This window comes from Amphiprion ocellaris, chromosome 19, assembly GCF_022539595.1.
Source record: "Amphiprion ocellaris isolate individual 3 ecotype Okinawa chromosome 19, ASM2253959v1, whole genome shotgun sequence".
Lineage (NCBI taxonomy): Eukaryota > Metazoa > Chordata > Actinopteri > Pomacentridae > Amphiprion > Amphiprion ocellaris.
The window spans coordinates 2,401,585-2,424,596 of NC_072784.1; the positions used below are offsets into that span (position 1 = coordinate 2,401,585).

The window sequence follows — 23,012 nt, forward strand, 5'->3', positions numbered from 1 at the left end:
CATCACATGCAGATAAGAAACAGAAAATCACAAGTGATTTCAATCAAATCAATAATTTATTTTGTATAGACAGAAGCATCGTTCATGGCAGGCTGACGACAAAACTACAAGCTCCATCACTGTCCAGTTTCACTGCAGAGATATGAGGAAAAGTTGCAGAAACCGTGAGAGCAGCACACTTCTTTCTTCTTAGATCAGCAGCGCCGTTGACTTTTAATGAAAATAACACATCTGAAGCTACTGCAGTCACTTTAAAGAGCCACTACGTAAGTCAGTTTATGGGCTGTACTGCTTAATCTGCTCTGTAAGTTTTTATTTGCTCTGACAGAAGCTTCCCAAACGCTGGAAATAACCTTAAAAATATCTAGTTATATCCTTCTGTACCCAAACCCAATATATGGAATGCTTCAGTATACATTAAGTACACACTATGTTGTTAATTCAACCCTTTAACAGTACATAATTAGAAGATAAACTGTAAACATACAGTCGGTGCATAAATCAGTACTTCAAGCAACTTCCTATTTCACTTATTTAAACACGTATTTCTTAGTGAACAATGATTTTTAGAAACAGAATGAACAGCTAATTAACTTCAGAGTTACTGCTTATCTAGTAAAGTGTATGTGAACCAGTAAAGATACAGAGACAAAGACTGTCTTATTGCATTCATGCGATTTCATAGAAAAAGGACACAGTGAGTTTTTGGAATGTCCTCAAGAGAGCAATGATGGTAGGTTTTACCCCAACACTCCAAATGAAAGAGATCCAAGGATAGCTGCCACACAGATGTCTGCTATTATCAAGCCACTTTGAAAAACCAGAGCACAAGTATAAATATCATTTTACAAAGACTGAGGGACTAAAAATCTCTCCCCTAATACGCCTCGGTGTCGGTTATTCATCAGTACTCATGTATGACAAACACCAGTTTATCACTAAACGGTTCATTGTGCATCAAAAGGATTCTGTAGCTGCCACAAAAAAACCCCAAAAAACATCTGAGTACAAACAATCTGCTCAAGGAGCGTTCTCAGTTGGCACCGTGGACAGTGTACGGTGGCCCAGAGTGCACAAGACAACATCTGAGAAGAAGAAAAAAAATTCAGATTTAAACGTGTGTTTTGAAGTTGCTGTGATTCACTCCCAGGCCACCGTATACACGTTTTTACTAAAGACATTCTGAACGACATCGCTAAAGTGTCACATACTGTAAATACTAAGCAGGATTCTCATACCTACTATATCAGTATCTATTATATCATCATGTATCTACATGCTATCTACAAACTGTTTACAAGCGAGCTAATAAATACATGAAATCATAAATAGTACAAAATGAAAAGTGCAAATTGAGAGTGAGAGTTCGTGCATGAAACAGAACTACCAGTTCTTATGAGATGAAATCCAAGAGTGTGTGACTGAATGTGAGTTTGATTCTTCAGGGGTGTTAAACTGTGTGATGCTTCATCTTTAAACCATACTGGGGGTCATCAGTGGTTGGAGCACTTGTGTTGATGATCAGCGCCTGACTGGAGACTGTTTTTTTCCAACAGATGTATCCAACTTATTTGCATTTGCTTAATCTGAGCAGCTACTTAACTGTAGGTACGTCACAGAATTCACTTCCTTGTTTATGGTTTGAAGATGCAGACATGTCTGACTGCAAAAAATTACTGCAAAAGACCGTGAAAACAATTCCCTGATGTTGTCCACCAAAACGGAGGTAAACTGTTTTACACCCCGTGCAATATTGTGGTGGAAAACAAACAAAAATCATCGACTGACAAACACTTTCCTAGAACGACTGAAATGAGCGGAAACAGAGCAGACAGATCACTGTGATGGAAGCTGTTGATCCAGATCTGTTGGAGCTCTGAAACAATGAAGGGAAGTTAGATTCAGCAACTGACGTGACGAGCCGTGAGCATGTGAACACGTGTGTGCCAGGATGTGAAATAACCCTTTATGCCATTGACAAATATGTCCAAATATGTTTCATTCAATAGTAAATAATCATTTAGTGGCTTAAATCTACCAACCACTTCATGTTAAACCAGCATCTGCTGCTGCTAATCTCCCACCGTGGTGTGCCAGCTTGTTAAGAATTAGTTTAGGAAGAAACATTGTCAATTAAAAGGTTGAAACATGTCCTAAAAGCTGAAAAAATGCAACTTTTTAGCAACTGTCACTGTCTCCCGCAATCTCATCACAACAAATGTGCTTAAAACATCACAAGTTTTTAGAAAAGCTGCTGAGAATTCAGGAATTATAGGACACAACAATCTGGAAAAAAGACTCCTGGAGGGACTGAATATAGTGTGAATGTGGTATCTGACCAATAGAGAGCATTGTGCTCAGATGCCCACATGGTAGTCAGCTGACTCTTTTGGCTCAATGCATTCAACAATCATCACACTGCTTTTCCAGACATGCCAAATCTTATCGGACCGAATGGATCAAATTATCATAATTTTGAATTAATATTAGAGGGTTTGTGACGCTCAGAAAAATGTGTTGAAATGTTGAAAGTTTGAGAAAAACTGTTACAGTACAGAAACTACAGCACTGTCAAGATGCCATGATTAGATAGATAGATAGATAGATAGATAGATAGATAGATAGATAGATAGATAGATAGATAGATAGATAGATAGATAGATAGATAGATAGATAGATAGATAGATAGATAGATAGATAGATAGATAGATAGATAATTTATTAGTGTCACAAATTCTGAGTCTGGAGAAAGAAGACACGAGTTTTTGACTAAAGATGCAAATTTTGAACAATTTTCTTAACCGATAGCGAGGTTATTAATAGTCAGTAACATGAAGCGAGTACCGCAAACATTATTCCACATGCTGACAAAGCCGTTTTTAACAACGAACACAATATTTGCCGCTGACGTGGCTTAATTTCATGTCCAGAGGCTGAAGGAGCACTAGTAGTAGTATGACAGCACGTCTTCAATAAGTCAGCTCTCATGGGAAACCATTTACTGTCACAGAAGACTGTGTCATGGTGGAACACTGGTAGCTAAATCTCCGCAATTCTCTTACTAAAATAAAACTGCATGTACTTCGATTGAGTCGCTTTAGTGTTACGTACGTAGAACCTGCAGTCTTCTATTCTATTAACCTTCATGTTGTCTTTGGGTTTAAAATGACCCGGCCACTATGTCTAATAGCACAGAAAACCACCTAAATGGCCTTTTTTCAACTTGAAATTTGATGACTTTTTCTAAAGTGAAATTCTTATTATTGTTGTAGGTTTTGCATCCGATAAATGTAGCTGGATGTAGGTGTTGTAGTTGGCCAGCTGTTTAATTCAACAAAACTAGTAAGTACTACGCTTGCTAGCACCACAACAAAAGACATTAGTTTAAAATAAACTGACACTTGAATAAACCTGACAGCGGTAATAATAAGGATATTTTTTCTGATCTTTCAGTGCAGCCTGGTTGTTAGATGAGAGGACTATGTTTGCTTATGTGCTTTTCTCCACTGGGCCCCCAAAATGGTTCTAGATGTCGCATTTTCTTCCTCTTAATATCAGATTATTGTGCATACTGTTGAGCTTTTTGTCTTCTCATCTCCTGTATATTTTGGTGTGTTCTTCAACTGTCTGAGAACATTAAATAATTACTAGACTAGAGGGACATCTACACTTAGAAAAGTGGCACAAAACACAAGGACTATGAGGTTTGTTTGTCGTTGTTGGCACTTGGTCACGTTTAGTTTGTTAGGTTGTCGAATACTAATTTAACACGATAAAATGTGTTATTGTGCTTTACACTGCAACAGACTGCTGCAAAAGATGGATTTATTGTATTTAATATTATGTCTGTGTTGAAGCTAGTCCTAAAAGTTTTAAAATAGATTGTCAATTAATTAATGACAATAATTAATTTGACATTAATTTTAGAATGTTTTAAATGACTAGCTATAGGCTTTTGGGCCATCAGACAAACAAATGAGCAGTTGTAAGACATCTGTTTGTTCTGTTAATGGTAAATTAAACTGCACTACCCTTCGTAGGGTGACCATGAGTGCTGATGTAGCTCGTGAAATGTAAACAATGACAAAGTCTGCTGATGATCATCAGTAATGGCACAAATAATTTAAAAAAAAAAAAAAAGTACAAAAGACTTTGTAAACGGACACACACACTCCCACACACACAGTCCTTCATGTGTTTGAATAGTCTGTAAATTTCTGACTCTCAGGATTATTCATTCCTGCTTTTTATTCCTTCTTTCCTGCACTGAAAAATCAAATCCTGTTTAAATAACGGATGCCTACTTTCTTCCAAGACACACTTTCAAGGGAATATTTTGTAATTTATCCTGAAAAGTTGCTACTTTACCTAGAAATTATATTAACTATGCTAAGATACTGCCAAATTCAGATCTAATGCTTGTGAAAACTCATGACAATCTTAACAAGAGTATCCATTATTCACACAGAGGCCTATTTTCAGTGCTGCTGTTTTCCTTCTCGTTCCTTACGTTCTCTCTCTCCTGCAGCTTCCACTACCTCCCACTAGAACACCCAGGTGACGGGGACCCACTGGGGGTTTTTAGAAACTGTTTCCAGTGCAGCTTTGACGGTGCGGTACGTCTCATCCAGGTTGTCGTTGATGATGCTGAGGTCAAAGTAGTGACCGCAGGCCGCCTGGATTTTAGCGCTCTCCTCACACGTCTTCTGCAGCTCCTCATCCTGAAGCACAAAACACAAGACTTGACTTTCCAGGATGCCTAAACAGGTTAAGGTGAATTTTCCTTACGTGTGTGATCGTACGGTGGGTGCTTCGTACCGTCAGTGTCTTAGGGACCACCCCTGCTTCTACAGCTGACTGGTTCATCGCCTTGAGCACTTCAAAATCTGGAGACTGAAGGAACACCACGTAGGGCAAGAACTCGGACGTCCGCAGCACTTTGAGAGACTAAAACGAACGCACACAAGGAGTATGAATACACAAGCACAATTAGATTAGAGAGAGTGTCCTAAAGAGGTGAACAACAAGTTTAAATCCACCAACGAGGAGGATATCCCTGATTGATGACTGTGAATGACTAACATTGTGCTCTCCTACAGTGTCTACTGTTGAGATGCCCTGGAGCAAAGCTCATGACACCCAACAGACTGAATGGAGCTCTTCAGAATCCATTAGGGACTGGGAGATTGAGACAAAATCCAGCAGAAGTATTGTGTCACGCGCACATGTTGCTTTTTTCATCAAGTTTTTTCTGAGTTAATGGTGGAGTTTTGGCACAAACATCACAACTGTGTCCATGGTTTCACTCCTGGTCATCTGGACTATTGTTTGATATGATTCCCTTCTCTCTCTGCTCATTTATTATCAAAATATACATTACAACTACTATCAAATAAATGCTAAATATCAAACAAATAATAATGAAACAAACTTTCTCCAAACCCACACTTGATTTTGCTGCTACATTGTAACACGATTGTGGTTCTTATTATCTACGTACAGTGGTAGAAAAAAGTTTTCAGACATCACATACATTTGCATATATATTGCATTAAGAATCACTCTTAGGTCTTAAAGTGTAATTTCTCTTAGTACAATCACAGCCATAATACTAAACAAATTCCAAAAAAGCCATTAAAAACTTAAAACTGATTGGTTACATTAAAAAAAATACATTTTAAGTATTGGGTCATTTTGGTAGAGTTTAGTTTTGTTAGTTTCTCTTGTAAACAATAAACCAAAAAAATATCATTTGTATTTGTGTCTAATGCAGTCATACCTTTTGAAACACAAAAAATGATAATCATAATATTTGAGATTGTGTACTATTTTAAGGGTGTCTGAAAACTTTTTTCCACCTCTGTATGTACAGTATATGATAGAAAAGCATTACAATAGCCCAATACTAGTCATTAACTTACTTAGTTCAACACTTTGAACACAATTCTTTGAAGAATATGTATTAAATATGAGTATAATAACATAACATATGTCATCTCTGCCTGCAATGAATACTTTAAAGCTGCACTGTGTGTTGTTGTTGTATTGGACTGCGTTACAGTAATACTTCCATCCAGCTCATTTACATATCTGAGGAATAAAAATCCCAATGTAATGCTTATTAATGCCACAAACTTTACATTTTAATTTCTTCCTGTGGCCCATGTCACATAAATAAAACACAGGATTAAAAGTGTGTAACGCTGAAAGAGTCACTCGAGGCGATGGAGCCACAAAGACTCATGTGATCCTGCTGCTTCCCTCAGCTCTACAGTGCATTTAAGCCTTTTTGTTTTTTACAGCTCACAGATTTACTGCATTTACTCCAATCAACAGCAGCAGGCAGCTTTTAACAGAGAAAAACAGTGCTAATAATTTCATTGTACTCAACCTGAACCGCGTCGTTTGGAGAAAAAAATCTCCTAATACAAATTTTAAGCTATTTCTATACCAAAAAAGGACATCAAAACAATCTGAAATAGTTTATTTATGCTGAAACAGGACATCATGTTGCTTCTTAAAATCTTCCAGGTGCTGCATGTGTGCATACCTGAGGGTTGGCGTCCAGAATGCAGACACGTCCCGCCTCCACCACCTCATGAATGGAGTCCATCTTCAGGCCGTAAAGGCTGCCGTCGTATTCTCCGTGTTCTAGGTAGCGTCCGTTCTTGATGTCGCTCTCCATCTTGCTGCGGCTGGTGAAAGCGTACATCCGACTTTCACGTTCACCTTTTTTGGGTTTTCTGGAGGTGTCTGGACAGACGGGAAAACAAAGGCGGTCATTTCAAAGCTGGAGTAAATAATCCAGATGTACTATGCATTACTTACTTTATGCACATTTTTTCAAAGGGCAGTCTGACATATTTTCAATATTCAGACATCAGAATCTTTTACTGAGCTTAAATGAAGGTTTAGCCCTCCTGTTGTCCTCATTTACAGGCACCAAAAAATACTGTTTCCCTGTCTGAAAAAAATCCAAAAATTCAGCAAAAAAATTCCCAAATTTCTGAAAACCTTCAGGAAGAAAATTCCAATAATTCCTTTAAAGTTTCCCTTGAAAGTTTTATTTTAAGAAAAATCCCCCAAAAGAAAATTCTTGCAAATATTTTCAAAAAATGAGTAAAAATCTTCCAAAAAATCCTAAAAATATCTAAAGTGATTCCATATATATCAGTAAAACTTCTAATATTTTCTTTAAGAACATTTACATACAAATCAACCAAAATCCAGCGAAATTCACTGGATTTTGGTTGATTTTTTTGTGAATGTTCTTCAGAAACTTCAGAAGTTTCACTGAAAAGATATTGTTTTTCCACATTTTCAAACTTTAAACCGGGTCACTTTTGACCCGCAGGTCGACACGACGGTTAAACAATCTTTAGCTACACAGTACAAGTTTATAAAGACTAATGTAAATATACCATCTAAAAACTGTGAAAAACACAATAAAACAAACACATACAGCAGGTAATTAAAATGTCTAACAAGCAATGATTCCAGCAGTAGGATATTTAAAAACATCGGAGGATTTTACATGGAATGGTGGTGCCAAAGAGCTGTGGATCCCTCAGTAGAAGTTTGGTTTTCAATCTCCGCCGCCCCACACCCTGGGCACCGATCAAAATCAGAGTTTTCCTCTTGAAAGGTGGGACCTTGGCCACCTCCTCGTAGAGCAGTATCTCATGTCTGTCAAACTCTGAGAGAAGAATGACAGGAAGAATTAATGGATGGTAAAATGGAAGCCAAAGCAGGTGTGACAAAATAAGAAAACAAGAATAGTTGGGAAAAAGAGAGATGAAAGGAATGTTTCACACAAGAAAAACACACACAGGACTGCTGCTGTTACCTGCATTTTTAGTGGTCACATACATCATCTTCTTCTTCTTCTTCCCTCCAACACCAGTACAAAGATTCCCTGTCACATGAGCACAGCATTAGTGTTGGTAGAGCACTGAAGTTAGCTTATTGGCACCGTTCATGCTTCACAATCACTGACTCATTCTTCAGCTGTTTAACTACCAGCTTACAAGTAATCTTCCTCCCAGCCCAACCGCCCTGCTGGTGCATGAAGCTTTTGGTATTGTTGATTATCAGAAGGAAGAGTCTCTCTGCACTGAACAAAGAGCTCCCTAACAGAGCAGAGCCTTTTCTGCCAACTCTAGCTGAGATGCCATTTGCTTTAACACTTATTTAGCTGTAAAAATGACAAATCACAGCTTCAAGTGCCAAACTATTGCCAGATCAGGACAACTACGGGGCACTGTCGCTTGAAACAACGGCATCAACTGATTCTGCAAGAAAGCAAAGGTGTGAAAGCTTTAAAGTGATGCTTATTTTAGCTCCTCAGTACCATGGATCTTGGTTCATCTTCTTCAGCCCACTACTACCTTGAGATGCCTACAGACTCTACTGTCATCACGCTGCACATTTAACATTACATTCACAGGAGTGCAGCATTTGGTGACAAAAAGAACTTTGGTCTAGAAAAGCTCCTCTGATCTTGTTTCTTATGTTACCACCTCAACATTAATGACATGTATTTGCAGGAATGGGATGTCACCACTAGATGGCGCTGAAAAACCACCGAACCTCATCATCACTTCATTGTTTACCTGCAGGCGCCAGCTCCACGTCTCTCTTCACAAAAGCTTTCCTTTTCTCCTCCAGCATCTGACTGGGGATCAGCCCAGCACTGCCACCTTCCACATGACGGGCCTGCACACACACGCGCACACACACACACACACACACACACACACACACACACACACACACACACACACACACACACACACACACACACACACACTTAAAATGTAGAGTCCTAGCAAACAGTAGCACTGATGAACATTAACACCAGTATCCCTGTCATCAGGCTTCTCCTTTTTTTTTTTTGAAGGAAATCTCGTTATTTGTGTCCCAGTATACATGATAAATACTAGTATCCTGGCTACTGCATGCTGTTTGTGCATCTTAAATTAATTTGTCTGGGTTTTTAATTGATAAATGAATCTGCTGAGGCCACTTTCCCTCATCATTGGCTTAGCACTATCATATGCAGATATTTCACTGCAGAATTGTCTGATCCAATGGGAGATGAGAGCAACTGGATTCTGATGGGTGTCGGGTTGTTGTTGTCGTTGCCACCATACAGGACAGGGGTGTAGTGGATGAAGATGCTCATTGGTGGCTGGTGGGAGTTCAGTGACTCCAAGTGGTGGGGATATTTCTGTGTAAGAAGGGCATCTATTAACTGGCTGTGGGACACAGTTGAACTTTCCATGAGACCAGAAACAATGTAGCTTTGCTGATGAGTCACCATTGTGTTGTTAAAACTGTGCAGTTGTGGGAGAATATCACTTGGTTTCAAATCAATTTGGGGTTCAAGTTTAAATGCATGTCATGTTGCAGTACAAAGCTATGAGGCATTTCCTAGAAGTCACAAGCCAAGAAGAAGCCTTCTAGATAGTCTGTGTTGATTCGCTGAAGCCGCCTGTGCAGGTTGTCATCAGCCAACAGGAAACAGGAAACAACACATGCAACATTATTCTAGTAGCACATCCAGGTTTCTCACAAAGGCTCATCCAGCTTTACAAAACTGGAACATAATGTCTACATGTATATATACAAAAACAGTATACAACAAAAGCCTGGTCACAGCTGGAATATTACATACATACAGTCCATGTATGTCACTGATTTTATAGTTTTACTCAGTGTTATTAGTTTTTGTTCTGTATAATCAGGTTAATTTTATGTTTTCCTGTCCTCTATATGAAGACATCAGGGAGCTACTTTTCAGTAAGATGTCCTCTGTTTATTTGATTTCTTTTGGTTGGATGACCATGAAAAACTAGAGTTATGTTTTAGAGGAGGAACCTTTTTCACGGCAGAGTTTCTTTGCCAGGCCTGAGATAAAAGTCAACATATTTAGTTTGAGAACTGAGCAGCAGAATAATGTGTGTTTTGGATGTATTGCTGCAATGCTGGTATTTTGGTATCTTGTAAATCCTTGAGGGTTGGGCACACTTGTGTGCATGACACACGAAAATAAACATCAATAATCACAAAGAGTGAAAACATAAGCACACATGCATAATGTTCACATGCTGTTTCTGTCACCTGCCACCAGTTGACGTCGTCCTGGTTGACTATCTGCAGGATGTCTCCCGTCTCAAACCTTAGTCCCGCCTCCTTACAGGGAATCAGGTTGTCATTGGCTGGGTCGTAGTCATAGTGACACTTAAAGAACACCTGGAGGAATGCACACAGACACACTTGACAAACTCAACTGAGAAACCAGGAACACTAAAGACAGGAGGTGTGACTGTTCTATGTGTGGCGTTTCTATGTGTCACCTGTCTTGGAGGAATGGCTTCATGGTAGCTGGGCAGGATCTTCAGAACAACACTTCCACTGGCTGCCTGCAGCTCCTCCTGCAGCACTCTGGGGTCCTGGCCCACCTCTCGTCCATTCACCTGCCAACACAGTGGACAAAAAAGAAAGTCAAATATCAGAAGAATAACCATAAATAATGAACTTTTAAATGGATTTCAGTTCTGAAGTGCTTTACATGGTTGACTTGAAATAGAGTAAAGAATCATTTAATTAAAAATTATGCAAAAAGTAAATAATGATGAAAACAATAATGACAACTGCAGTAAGATGAGCTGCAATGGTATTAAAATGGGGTATGAACATAAGACAGACTTTTTCTTTTCTATGAGGCTGTTTCTTCAGAGTTTCTATCATAACAACTGGCAGCTCAGCAATGAAGTGTTTTGTGAAATATTTGTTAATTTTCTAGCCAAATGTTAAATGAGAAGTTGAGGATCCATTACATGCCTGTATTTTACACATTGTATGTAATCTTCAGACAGCCGGCGGTTAGATTAGCTTAGCATAAAAGCTTGAATAACAGGAAAACAGCTGGCCAGTGCAGTAAAAATAGCTGCCTTTCTAAGACTAAAAATGACACTTTGCAGTTTTAGGGAAGGTTTGGTGCTTAACTACATCTGGACCAGGTGCAGCGACTCCCTGCAGTCTCCGCTGGTCGCCTGGTAACCTCACAGTGATGACAAGGTTTTAGTGTGGATTAAACAAACTAAGAGCACTTTAGAGATGCTGCTTTCTCGATTTTACTACCTTTGGACAGAGCCAGGCGACAGCAGATGTTTACTCATCATAGATCCCATCATAAATCAAGAGACATTAAGGAATCAGTAAAAAAAATGGTGCACCTTACCTCTTTGATGATATCTCCGACGTGCAGCAGTCCTTGCTGGTCGATCATCCCACCATGGAGGATGCGGGCTATGACCAGCTCTCCACCATCCACCTTAAACGTCACACCCTGAAACACAGTTATTACACAAGACAATACAATCCGCATCATTAATGAGTAAAGCCAAACTTCACACGTCCTACTGGTGTGTGTTTTGGCTGTAGAAACACAAACAGTGTTGGGAGCACAAACAGTCCAAAATAACATGAAAGTAACTCAGCTGTGTCGCGTGTTTGTGTCGTGTCGATTCGTCCTGTACAACATCAGGAAGACCAGATCATTCCTGTCTGAACGTGCAGCATAACTCCTGGTACAGGCTCTCATAAAATCACGCATCGACCGCTGCAGCTCCTTACTGGAACCCCACCGTTCAGATCGCTTCACCGGCTTCCAGTTGCTGCCCGCATAAAATTCAAAACTCTGACACTTGCACGCAAAACTACAATGAGAACAGCTCCCTCCTACCTGAACTCTCTCATTCAGGTCTACACTCGACCAACAAAAGGCGCCTGATAGACCCATCAAAGACCCACCATAGAACCACGAGTCACCAAACTGTTCCATCTGCAGTCGCTCTCAGTCTTTAAGGAAAGACTAAAACCCAGACCTTCACGGAACACTTTTGCACTTGACAGACTGCAAAAAATAAATAAATAACTAAATAAATGTCCTGTTACATCCGCACTGCCCATAGACACCTCGGTCCTATTATCATACTTGAATTTGTTTTGTTTTTTAACCAAATTTTTATTTAAATTACATGTTTATATACATATTTTATACATATTTATCAACTCAAAAATATACGAATGAAAACATACACATGATAAACAAAAACAAATATACAGTTCGGCAACATGACAAACTCATGGCATATCTAATCCACACAAAGAGGAGAATTAAGTGTAAAGATAGATTAAATTAAAAAGCAGCAAGGGGTTATGAAACATGTAAAAACAGACGATCCAGACACAAATATCATCACATCTCCACTGCATCAAACAGAAACATCTCCCTCAGCCTGTCAAATATGTCACATCAAATGAAATGAAATTAAAGTAAGCAATAACAGGAGCCACGAATTCATAAAGGAACCCAGCTTCAAATGGAGTTTTGCTGTTATTTTTTCCATTAAATACACTTTCTTTAATCTCTTTCTCCAGTAGTGGGATGAGCCAAGACACAGTTATCAATTTCTTTGCCACCAGTAGTAGTATATGTAATACATATGCCTTTGCTTTTATACATTACTTCTTCTGGAATAGAACCGATTATATAGAACAATGGCTGAGGTAGCAGATAAACACTTTAAATGGATCTTTTTTCTGCCTGAATCCCAAAATTGTTTGAGTTTTAGTCAGTCTCAAAATATGTGAGTGTGGTCTCCAATTTTGCCACAGTTTCTCCAGCATAAATTGTTGTTTTTTTCCTCAAAGGTTGAGATTAAGGAAGGTGTCTTACAATATCTCATCTTTACTTTCCAATTAAATTCTTACTTGAACTTATTTTATGGTTCTCATCCAGGCTGTTTTCTGCTGAACAGATCGTTGCTTGTGTTGTATCGACTCTCAGACGTGCGTCGCTTTGGATAAAAGCTAAATGAAACTGTAGAATCGTAGAAGTGTAGCGTGACCCACCAGATGCTCTCCTGCCACTTTGCGTATTCCCACCATGCGGATTGCGTCCGGCGGCAGCTGCAGGTTGTGTGTGTGGCTCTCATCTGGTTCATGATCCACAAAATCACACGGGCTGGGCGGTGCGCTGTCACACGCCTGGGACGCCACCGAGTCATGAGTCTCCAGCAGAGACTGACACACAAAATATATCGGATGTGTAACATTATTTCTGCTTCTTTCACAAATTCCCTTCTCAAAAATCTGAGCACACTGTGATTCGAAGACAGGGGTGTTCAACATGAGGCCCGTGGGCCAAAAGCGGTCCTCCAGAGGGTCCAATCTGGCCCTCAAAGTATCAAAATTACAGAGAAGACATTAACTGCAGATTGTAAATTAGCAAAACTATACATTTAAAATTATGTCTAGAATATGACAAGTTGTTTTGATCATAAAGTAAAATACTAGATTGCTCATTGTTCTACTGTCATTTTGTGTCTCATTTTTGTAATATTTTGTCATGTTTTTGTTGGGTTTTTTTGGTCTGATTTTTGTTGTTTGTCTCATGTTTTTGTCGTTTTGTTTCTCGTTTTTGTTGCTTCGTGTTTCCTGTTTGTCTCACGTTTGTTTTTTGTCTATGTTTTTGTTGCTTTGTTCCTTTTTTATCATTTTTTTGTCTCATTTATGTGAATTTTTTGTCGATTTGTAACTTTTTGTCTAATTTTTTGTCTCTTCTTTGTTTTGTTTCATGTCGTTTGTCTCATTTTTGTCATTTTGTTTCTCGTTTTTTTCATTTTGTGTCTCATTTTTGTAATATTTTGTCTTGTTTTTGCTGTTTTTTGTCTTTTTTGTCTGACTTTTGTCATTTTGATCATAAAGTAAAACACTGTCGTTCAGTTCCAGATACCTGTGACTAAATGTTTCGTTCCTTTGTAGATAAACTGTGATCTGGAAGTTGTAATGTGTAAATGATAAACTAAGGTATAATGTTGCTGAGATTAAATTTATTTTTCTTAAGAAAACAAAGGAAACATTTGGAGTTGTGGTTATTTATAGGTTAGCATGCTGTGATTTTACTGGTCAAATTGGGCTGAATGTGGCCTCTGAACTAAGATGAGTTTGACACCCCTGTTGTAGGACATCTGACAGCAGATTAAATGATCTTAAGGTGGTAAATTGTGGCTCCACACCTGGAAGTGAGGCTGTGTGAGTATGTGGGAGAGCTCGGCAGCAGTGTCGGAGCGATGTGTGAACGGGTCCAGGTCTCTGAGGATCTCCTGCAGGAGCTCCACGTTGTTCTCCCTCACAGGCGACAGTCGTGGCTCCTTCAGGCTCTCCTCTTGCTCCTAATACCCAAACACAGTTATACATACGGCAGCATGTTAGAGATTTGGCTTTACGAGTACGAGTCACACACAGTCAGCAACAAGCCAGCAGCTTTTCATGTATTTAAAAAAGTGTATGTGGCACACCAGAGGGCTCTCCATGATGCCTTTGAGGTAGATGAGGTCCAGGTCGTTGGCAGTGGTGGTGCTGGTGGTGCTGTCGCTCATGGCGTCCAACACCTGGGGCACTGGAACAAACACCACACACACAGTAGAGGGAAGGGAAACATTTATAGCGGGAGAAACATGGAAAATGAGACAGTGACAGATGAGACTAAGCGCCTCTGGCTGTACTTAAAAAGCTGCTTTAAATGAATGCCTGGCAAATGAAAAGCAGTCATCTTTCTGCTTTAAATCATGCTGTGATGCAGCTATTTGAATTCTGACTGTTGTAGGGAGACTCGCTATTGTGATCAAAGCTTGCCTACTTTAAAAAACATCACGTCAAGTCATTGTACAACCTGGAGTCTACTGTACAACCTTAGTATACGTTTGAAAGGGCAAACAAGACAAAAGCCTGCAGAAAAGTTATTATAGTCAAATTGATGGTTTGAATCTCCCTCAGTGATCTTCAAAGAGCTCCATCTACAGCCATGAATACACAAGAAATTTAACATTATTAAGTGAAATAACATTACTGCTGTGTAAAACAGACATTCTTGTACTCTTATTCTCATTTTGTCCATTGATAAGCCCTTCTTGTAAGCTGGATGTTAAGGAAAAACATAGAAAGTAGTCATGTGGTAATGTGCGGCGTTGTGTCTGGTCTCACCAGGTTCTGTCCTGGTGGAGGCCACAGGCATGGTAGAGCTTCAGTGAATCTGAGAGAGACACAAAGGAGAGTAAACAGAGTGGAGAAAATGGCCAACAAACAAAATGTGGGTGATGTTTTAACTGTGCAGCTGCTGAAAATGTGACAGTTTTATCCTCCAGTTGCTGTGTTCAGTTTAAAGGCCTGCAACAACAGTTTTACCAGAGAAATGTTCGCAAAAGATCAAACATTTTAGCCAGCACAGCCACCTACACACTTCACTGGATGTTTGAAGCCTTTTCTGCGAACTTAAAGGCATTTGTTGTTGCTGAAAGCATGGGATGCCAGTGTCAAAACTGTACAGTAAAAATGAAGCTACAGCCAACAGAGCTAGCTAAAGGTGAAGTCATGGCATCTACCGAGACCGATGCAAACACAGAAAAACACAAAGCATTTCCGTGGTTGATGTCAGCTAGTCACAGATGAAGCTGCAGCACTGTGTCAACCACTATTCCTGCAGAGTGATATTCAAAAATATGCTGCTGGAATTTATTGTCTTCCTGCCCAAAGAAAAACAGGAACAGAGCTTCTCTAAAATGTGGAACATCACACTGTGTTTAGGCACGACTGATGAAAAGCATGTACAAATCAAAGCACCTCCAGAGTCCCGCTGTGACGACCTGAATTACAACCCTGTTAACGATTAGAAAAACAGTTTGTGTAGTCTTTGGAAAATTACATTTTTATCACATGGACACCTGCAGACACATAAAGCATGAATTGGAAGACTGAATATAAGGGAAGGCAGCTAGATTGGAACTGCCTGGAGGTAATGAAATCAGGTCTCTAGCTGATATTTCTTTATAATTATTAGTTATTTGTAATGATTCAGACAGAAAAAAAGGTGAGAGACTGGTGCAAGTCAGGCCCTTGTTACAGCAGAACCAAGGAAGCTGTGGTGATGATACATGTCCTATAAACATTAGACTCCCAGGATGCTATCAGGTGGATTCTGTTGCATTTACACAAAGCCAGACCAGCTTGTCCTCTTGTTTCCAGGCTTTATATTAAGCTAAGCTAACTAAAGGCTGGTAGTATATCTACCAAACACACAGAGAATTGGTATCAGTTTTCTCCTCTAACTCTTGGCAAGAAATAAAACGAACTTTTTGCATCCACACCTTTCTGTTCTTGGTTGTTACAGCTGCACTGGAACATCGTGTGTCTTGTACAGGTTATCGTTAAAGTTCACTAAAGGGTCAGGGTTTCTTTTTATCCTTTCCTGTCCAGATTGAACCTGTGATACTGGTGTCTGAGATCAACAAACCACCTTCAGTCAGCCTCCTTCAACCTTCTGCATCGAATCATCTGGTAATGACTGATGATTTTTAGTTGCTTCAGCCTGAGCTATAAATCTGGATGAAACTGCAGTGATGAATGACTGCATGCAGGAACGGGACTGTAATGCTTTTCCCCGCCATAACACAGCACAACAAACGCACACAGCAAGCGGTGATGTCACGGGAGGGAGGGCGGAGCTCCGGTGATTGTTCTGGAATTCAGCATCCATAGCGAAAGGCTGGTAAAGATGGAAAAGTAAAGAGTGGAGAGAGAACGAGAGGGGAACAAGGAGGGGTGTATGGGTGTGACTAATCCATACATTACCATGACAACACACAATACAATGGCAATACAGGGAAAAAAGGGAAGAACAAAGAGGCACATACCCCCTTTAACACTATCTATCTATCTATCTATCTATCTATCTATCCATCCATCCATCCATCCATCCATCCATCCATCTATCTATCCATCATCTATCTATCCATCCATCCATCCATCCATCTATCATCCATCCATCCATCTATCTATCTATCTATCTATCCATCCATCCATCCATCCATCCATCCATCTATCTATCTATCTATCCATCCATCCATCCATCCATCCATCCATCTATCATCCATCCATCCATCTATCTATCTATCTATCTATCTATCTATCTATCTATCTATCTATCCATCCATCCATCCATCCATCCATCCATCCATCCATCTATCTATCCATCATCTATCTATCCATCCATCCATCCATCCATCTATCATCCATCCATCCATCTATCTATCTATCTATCCATCCATCCATCCATCCATCCATCCATCCATGCTTGTTGCTATGATCAGCTGCTGTTGCAGCTCATGGCTGCCATGGAAACCTGTCCTCTGTCAGTTTTCACACACACTCGCACACAAACACACACACACACACACACACACAGACTGCTGCTCATGCTAGAGTACACATTACGCAACACCTCAGGCAAGAGCAGTACAGAGTGGAAGAGAAGATGACGTAAAACGAGTAGATGCAAGGACTGAAACGTGTGAAAACGAAGAGTACAGAGGGGCTGGATGCAAATCATGATGTCTGAAACACTGGATTTATAACATTAGCCATCTTTGTTGCAGATTTTATACAATTTGATGATGGAAAATGTGATGTGAATCACAAGAAGAGGCTAATCCTGACTACAATCCATCTGAATACAGCTACGAAAAATGCTATTAGAGAAGTTCCTTTGCTTCATATTTTGGCAATTCAGCACAGTTCAGTAATAAATATCTCAAAATCCAAATCTTGTATTTTTTTTTACTTACAACCATTAATCATGTCTTGTAACTGTGAACCAGGCTACAGACACAAAACTCTGACTGATGTAAAACTGTCCTGATCTATTCAAACGGGTTGAACAAAATCTGCTACCAAATGAAAAGCTGCACAATGGTTGGTTTTGACACGCTGAGCCTATTATCCTGATAATAACGCAGAACTCAGCAGAACGTCTGCTCCTGAACTGTAATTTTATATCCCTCTGGGTATTCTGTGTTCTCAAACCACCAAAGTGTCTTTTCTTACTGATAACAAGAATTCTAAAGAGTTATGTGGCATAAGCTTTAGTTCAAAACTAGAATGACAACTGATAAGGAAGCTCTCCCCTAGTCCAGAAGTAATTTTAATACAGATTAAGATTACAGATCGTTTTACTTTAAGTGCTGCATTCAAATACTTGGGCAAGTAACAACAGCAAAATCTAGTTTAAAATTAAAACACTTACTTATAACAAAAGTGAAGCCATCAAAACAATCAAATAACACGTGAAAATATACAGCAAAAACAAAAACAAGCAAAGCAGAATATATTTCATATTTTAGATTGCTCAAGTTAGCCATTGTTTGCCTTGATGGCAGATTTGCACACTATTGGTAAAATGTTAACCAGCTTCATGAGCTTTTCTCCTAGAATAGTTTTTAGAAGAGCCATGCAAAAAGTTAACTGGTGGAATTTCTTGCTGGTTATAAGTTCTGGAGATCATGCTGTACTGAGGTAGTGCTGGTATACATCTAGTAGCCCTGTTCAGGAACAGAAGTAATCTTTATTCTGGTGACAACTGCTCAACTTAGTGAGGAGAGACTACAGTCCATCATTACTTGAAGACAACTAAGTCCAGAACATTTCAAGAACTTTGAAATTTTCTTCAAGTGCAGTCATAAGATCACTGCGATCAAACTGGCCAAGATCACCACCAAGAGTTTCCTCTGCTGCAAAACAAAATTCATTAGTAAGTTGTAAACCAGCTCAAGAAACACAAGGAATGGACATCAGACCAGAGCAACCCTGGTCATGGATTTGTATCTTTTTTAGATGCACAGAAGGTGAATTGATGGTCTCTGCATGGGCGGTTCCAACTGTAAGGCGTGACGGGGGTTTGGTTTCGCTGGTGACACTGTTAGACATTTACTCATCATTTGTTTTTTCAGGAAGACAACAAACCAAAACACACCTCCGGGTTCTTTAAGAGCTGTTGGACCAAGAAACAGAGCGACGGTGCTGCATCAGATGAGCTGGCCTCCAGAATAATGTGGCCAGAGTGAAGGAAAAGCTGCCAAGAGCTCAGCATATGTAGGAACTCCTTCAAGACTGATGGAAAAGCTCCAGGTGACGACCTCAAGATGCTGGTCGGAGAGTGTCAACAAAACAAATCAGGGCTACTTTGAATAATCTAGAAGCTAAATATACTACAAACAGTTTACTACCATGACTTGATTTTAAATTTGTAGCTGCTTACTATACTGTTGAGTACATGTATCTATGTATACTGCAGTATGTTTTACACAACAATCATGGTTTGTATGTAAAGCCTGAGTCCATCAAATGTACACTGCTGTCCAAAAAAAAGCTGCACACTAATATTTCAGTGGACCACCTTCAGCTCTGCGAACAGCTCTAACCACAGCATTTATTTCTGTCCAGAGATACTTTAATTTTCTACCAAGATCTTCTGTTGATGATGGGAGAGTGGAACCGCTGCACAAAGTCTTCTCCAGAACATCCCAAAGGTTCTCAGTGGTTCTGAGGTCTGGACTCTGTGGAGGACAATCCATCTCATGCTCCCTGATCCACTCATTCTCAATGTGACCCCATGAATCCTGGCATCATCATCTTGGAACATGAAGAAAACCTCCACTGATGGAAAGACCTGGTCATTCAGTATCTTCAGGTATCAGCTGACCTCATTCTTTGGGAACATAATGTTGGTGAACCTGACCAACCCCAGATCATAACTCTAACCCCCACAGGCTGGTAGACACTAGCCATGATGAGTTCATCACTTCATCCACCTCTCTTCTTACCCTTATGCCCCCATCACTCTGGAACAGGGTAAATCTGGACTCATCAGACCACATGACCTTCTTCCATTGATCCAGAGTCCAATCCTTGTGCTGCCAAATTAGCAAATTAGCCTCACTGATCAGTGGTTTTCTTAGGCCTAAACAGCTGTTTAGTTCCAATCCTTTGAGTTCCCTTCACACTGTGCATGTGGAAATGTTCTTACTTTCACTATTAAACAGCTGTGAGTTCTAATGTTGATTTCCTATGATCATCTAAGAGTGCCTGGAAATTGATGGTTCTCCACTATCTTTCAGGTTTTAATACTGCATTAACGTGATTTTAGTAGTTTCATCTCCTCAGTTGTTTTCTTTGCTTGATGCAGGCCAATAATTTGACTCTTCTGAGGCAGATTAACATCCTCGCCATGACCACAGGATATGTCTTCCAACATGGTTGTTGAAGAAATGAGAAGCTCCTCACTGCATCAGCTAGAGTTAAAGAAGTTGTTTCATCACTGCAGTAATTATCCATTGGAAGGCTCTATTTATAGATCTATATCTACAAATATAGGTATATTTGCTTATATAAATCCAAGGCAGTGTATTTGTGCTCTGAAATTTAGAGTAGCAAAGGTATAAAGCACCGAAGCACAAGTAATTTACAACTGTATTCAATTATAGATGTACTTATAGACATGTTTGATTTACAAAAAGTGTCTCCTGTGAATATCAGGAAGAATAGCTGTTCCAGTGGTTGATGTAGAGTTAAATAAAACACACTTTGGTAAAAATGACAACACAAAAAAAGGCTTGCTCACCTACTATTCACTGAACCACAAAAACAGCCAAACACACACACTAATTACTGCTCTCAAAATGCTGTGCGGTCCATCTGCTCCCCTCTTCCTCCTCATCTACCTACATCCATCCTCCTCCTCCTCTCTGCTCAGTGTTTTCACACTTCTTCTCTACTCAGCATCCTCAGCTCCCTGCACTGCTCCATTGTCTCTCTTCCCTCCAGCTCTCTCTCTCTTTGTGCTTTTTGCTCCCCTGTAATGACCCCCGCCTTCATCTCCCACTCCTGACATCCTCCCTCCCCACCATTACACCCTTATTTATACATGCCCCACCCATCCATCACGCCCCACCCATCCATCAGCACCCCTCCTTCCTCCGTCTCCCACCGTCGCCCATCTGCTCGGCTGCACCAGTATGTAAAGAAGGCACAGTTACCTAAGAGGTGTTCATGCAAAGGCTTGTAGAGCACCCAATTCAAGACTTACGGAACCGAATTTCTTTAACAGATTTATGAATTGAGTTGCTTGAATTTAGGGAGCTGATTTCAAACCTACATGTCCTAATCTACAACATAATACTCCAGTCTAGTGACTGTATATCATGATTTTCATGCTCATGTGGATGCAGAGGGCAGAGTGTGTGTTTGTGTGTGTGATCACATTTTTTCTTCAATCACCTGAACATGCTGGTGACTGTCTCTGTGTGTTTTATAAAACTTCCTTTCTGTAACTCCCTTTAAATTTAAAGAAATAACCCAGTTAAGAACAAAAATGTTGTTGTCAAAAATAAAATGTCAATATCAGCCCTGATCATAATTACCTAATATTGAATATATACAACTATTAAATACCATTTTCTCTGGGAGTTCATGTTCATTCATTTCCAGGATTTTAACCCTTTAGATGCCAGCTTGTTTACATAACGCCAACATTATTTTCTATATAATAAGTCATAAGTGGATAATTTTTTAATTATCACAGTCTAAGATGTGTCCATTATGCGCAACAATATTGATTCTGATATATTATTAAATTTTGTGTAGTTTCAGTTACTTTTTTTAAACCTTAAACTTAAGACCTTATGTACAAAACCATCCTGTGCCATAAAACATTACAAATTAATATTTATAATAATAATAATATTTCCTTTTTCACTTAAGATTTTTACCCAATATCAGTCCTGATAACAACTACCACATATTAAATATTATCAAAATTCTGCAAATGAATTTTAGTTTTCTAAATATCAGGTTGTTTACATGGAATATTTTTATGAAAAAAACAAAAACATTTTCCATATAATATGGGGTATGTGGCTTTTTTAACCATAATCTGTAATCATAACTAAATGTTCATAAATTGTCTAGATTTTTGAAGACCTTTTTTTTTTTTTTTTTAAACATAATACTGCTTTTAAAGGAAAAACACTCCTCCAAAATGTAATATTTTCCATATAATCAGTGGCAAGTGGAGAATTTAATAGACTACCCTAGCCTGGGATATATCAGTGATTAGCACTGTTATGACGTTTCCTATGTAATGTCAGATTGTTTTGTTTTTTAAAGTTCACATTTAGGACTTCAGGACAAAATACTACCTTATCAAAATCACGCCATAAAAATAATACATAATAACATGCTTTCACTGAGATTGATTTAGTTGCAGCTTGTGTAGCATTAATGCTACACATAATGTCTGTATACAACACATGCACGCGCACACGTGCGCGCATAGGGTCTTTTATTAGTCTCAGGGGTCACGTATAACAAAGCCCCACACACACACACACACACACACACACACACACACACACACACACACACACACACACACACACACACACACACACACACAAAAGCGTGCCCGACAAAGAAAAAAAAATACACATATTAACAAAACAACACAAATGAGCTACAAGAAGCCACAAAATCTCGTGCTGCCAGCGCGCGCTTATTTAAACACACAGGGCATCAGTGCGCGCACACGCACGCACCTTTGTCAGGCAGCTCCGGTGAAGCTGCTGTCTGACAATAAACAGCTGGTAGGAAGGAGAAAAAGAAGCACGTTAACGTTCCCGGTCCGACATGTCGCCTCCTCACCGACCCGCCGCCTCCGGTAAATCCGTGCACGTACCTTCAAACGCAAGCAAACGAGCCTCGCGCGGTCTGTGATGTCTCGTGGGCTTCTTGTTGTCGTCTGGCTTCTTGAGGCGCTCTGAGATACAGTCAAGCGAAACGGGAAAACACATGCAACTTCCGGCCAATTTTCAGAACAAAGCTCTTTGGGTATTCAATTAAACATAAACATTATATTATAATTTACATTTTAACATAAAAACATGACAGATATTTACGATTTAAAACACACGACATGAAAATATGCGCTGCATTAGCTGGTACTTTAACTCTTTTAATGTTTAGATTTTATTTTGAAAGCACTTTGCGCCTACCTGCAGTTCTATTGACTGCACTTCAACACCTATCGATGCGGCACCTGTCATAGGAGTATTAAA

General features: G+C 39.5%; 1 protein-coding gene across 2 annotated transcripts; it reads right to left on the reverse strand.

Moving 5' to 3' along the window:
* Window positions 1–37: 37 nt before the first annotated feature.
* Window positions 38–22,734, reverse strand: mpp2a (MAGUK p55 scaffold protein 2a). Of its 2 annotated transcripts, none has more exons than XM_023270084.3 (14): window positions 22,634–22,734; window positions 15,055–15,103; window positions 14,370–14,470; window positions 14,088–14,243; window positions 12,922–13,092; window positions 11,246–11,353; window positions 10,359–10,478; window positions 10,123–10,254; window positions 8,613–8,715; window positions 7,847–7,915; window positions 7,535–7,696; window positions 6,551–6,753; window positions 4,819–4,947; window positions 38–4,721 (listed from the first exon to the last, which is right to left on the reverse strand). In XM_023270084.3, exons 2-14 carry the CDS (start codon window positions 15,083–15,085, stop codon window positions 4,545–4,547), a joined length of 1,662 nt encoding a protein of 553 aa, XP_023125852.1. In that variant the 5' UTR covers window positions 15,086–15,103; window positions 22,634–22,734; the 3' UTR covers window positions 38–4,544. The 2 variants fall into 2 exon arrangements, with proteins under 2 accessions (XP_023125852.1, XP_054861426.1); XM_055005451.1 differs by lacking the exon at window positions 22,634–22,734 and adding an exon at window positions 22,494–22,607.
* Between the last annotated feature and the right edge of the window lie 278 nt (window positions 22,735–23,012).

Bases quoted from the DNA above. Each gene is read 5' to 3' on its own strand.
- mpp2a (XM_023270084.3), bottom strand. From the start codon at position 15,085: ATGCCTGTGGCCTCCACCAGGACAGAACCTG. The intron at 10,255-10,358 runs GTGACACATAGA...GCATTCCTCCAG, and splicing joins AAGCCATTCCTCCAAGACAG to GTGTTCTTTAAGTGTCACTA. The intron at 4,722-4,818 runs GTACGAAGCACC...TTTGTGCTTCAG, and splicing joins TGGTCCCTAAGACACTGACG to GATGAGGAGCTGCAGAAGAC.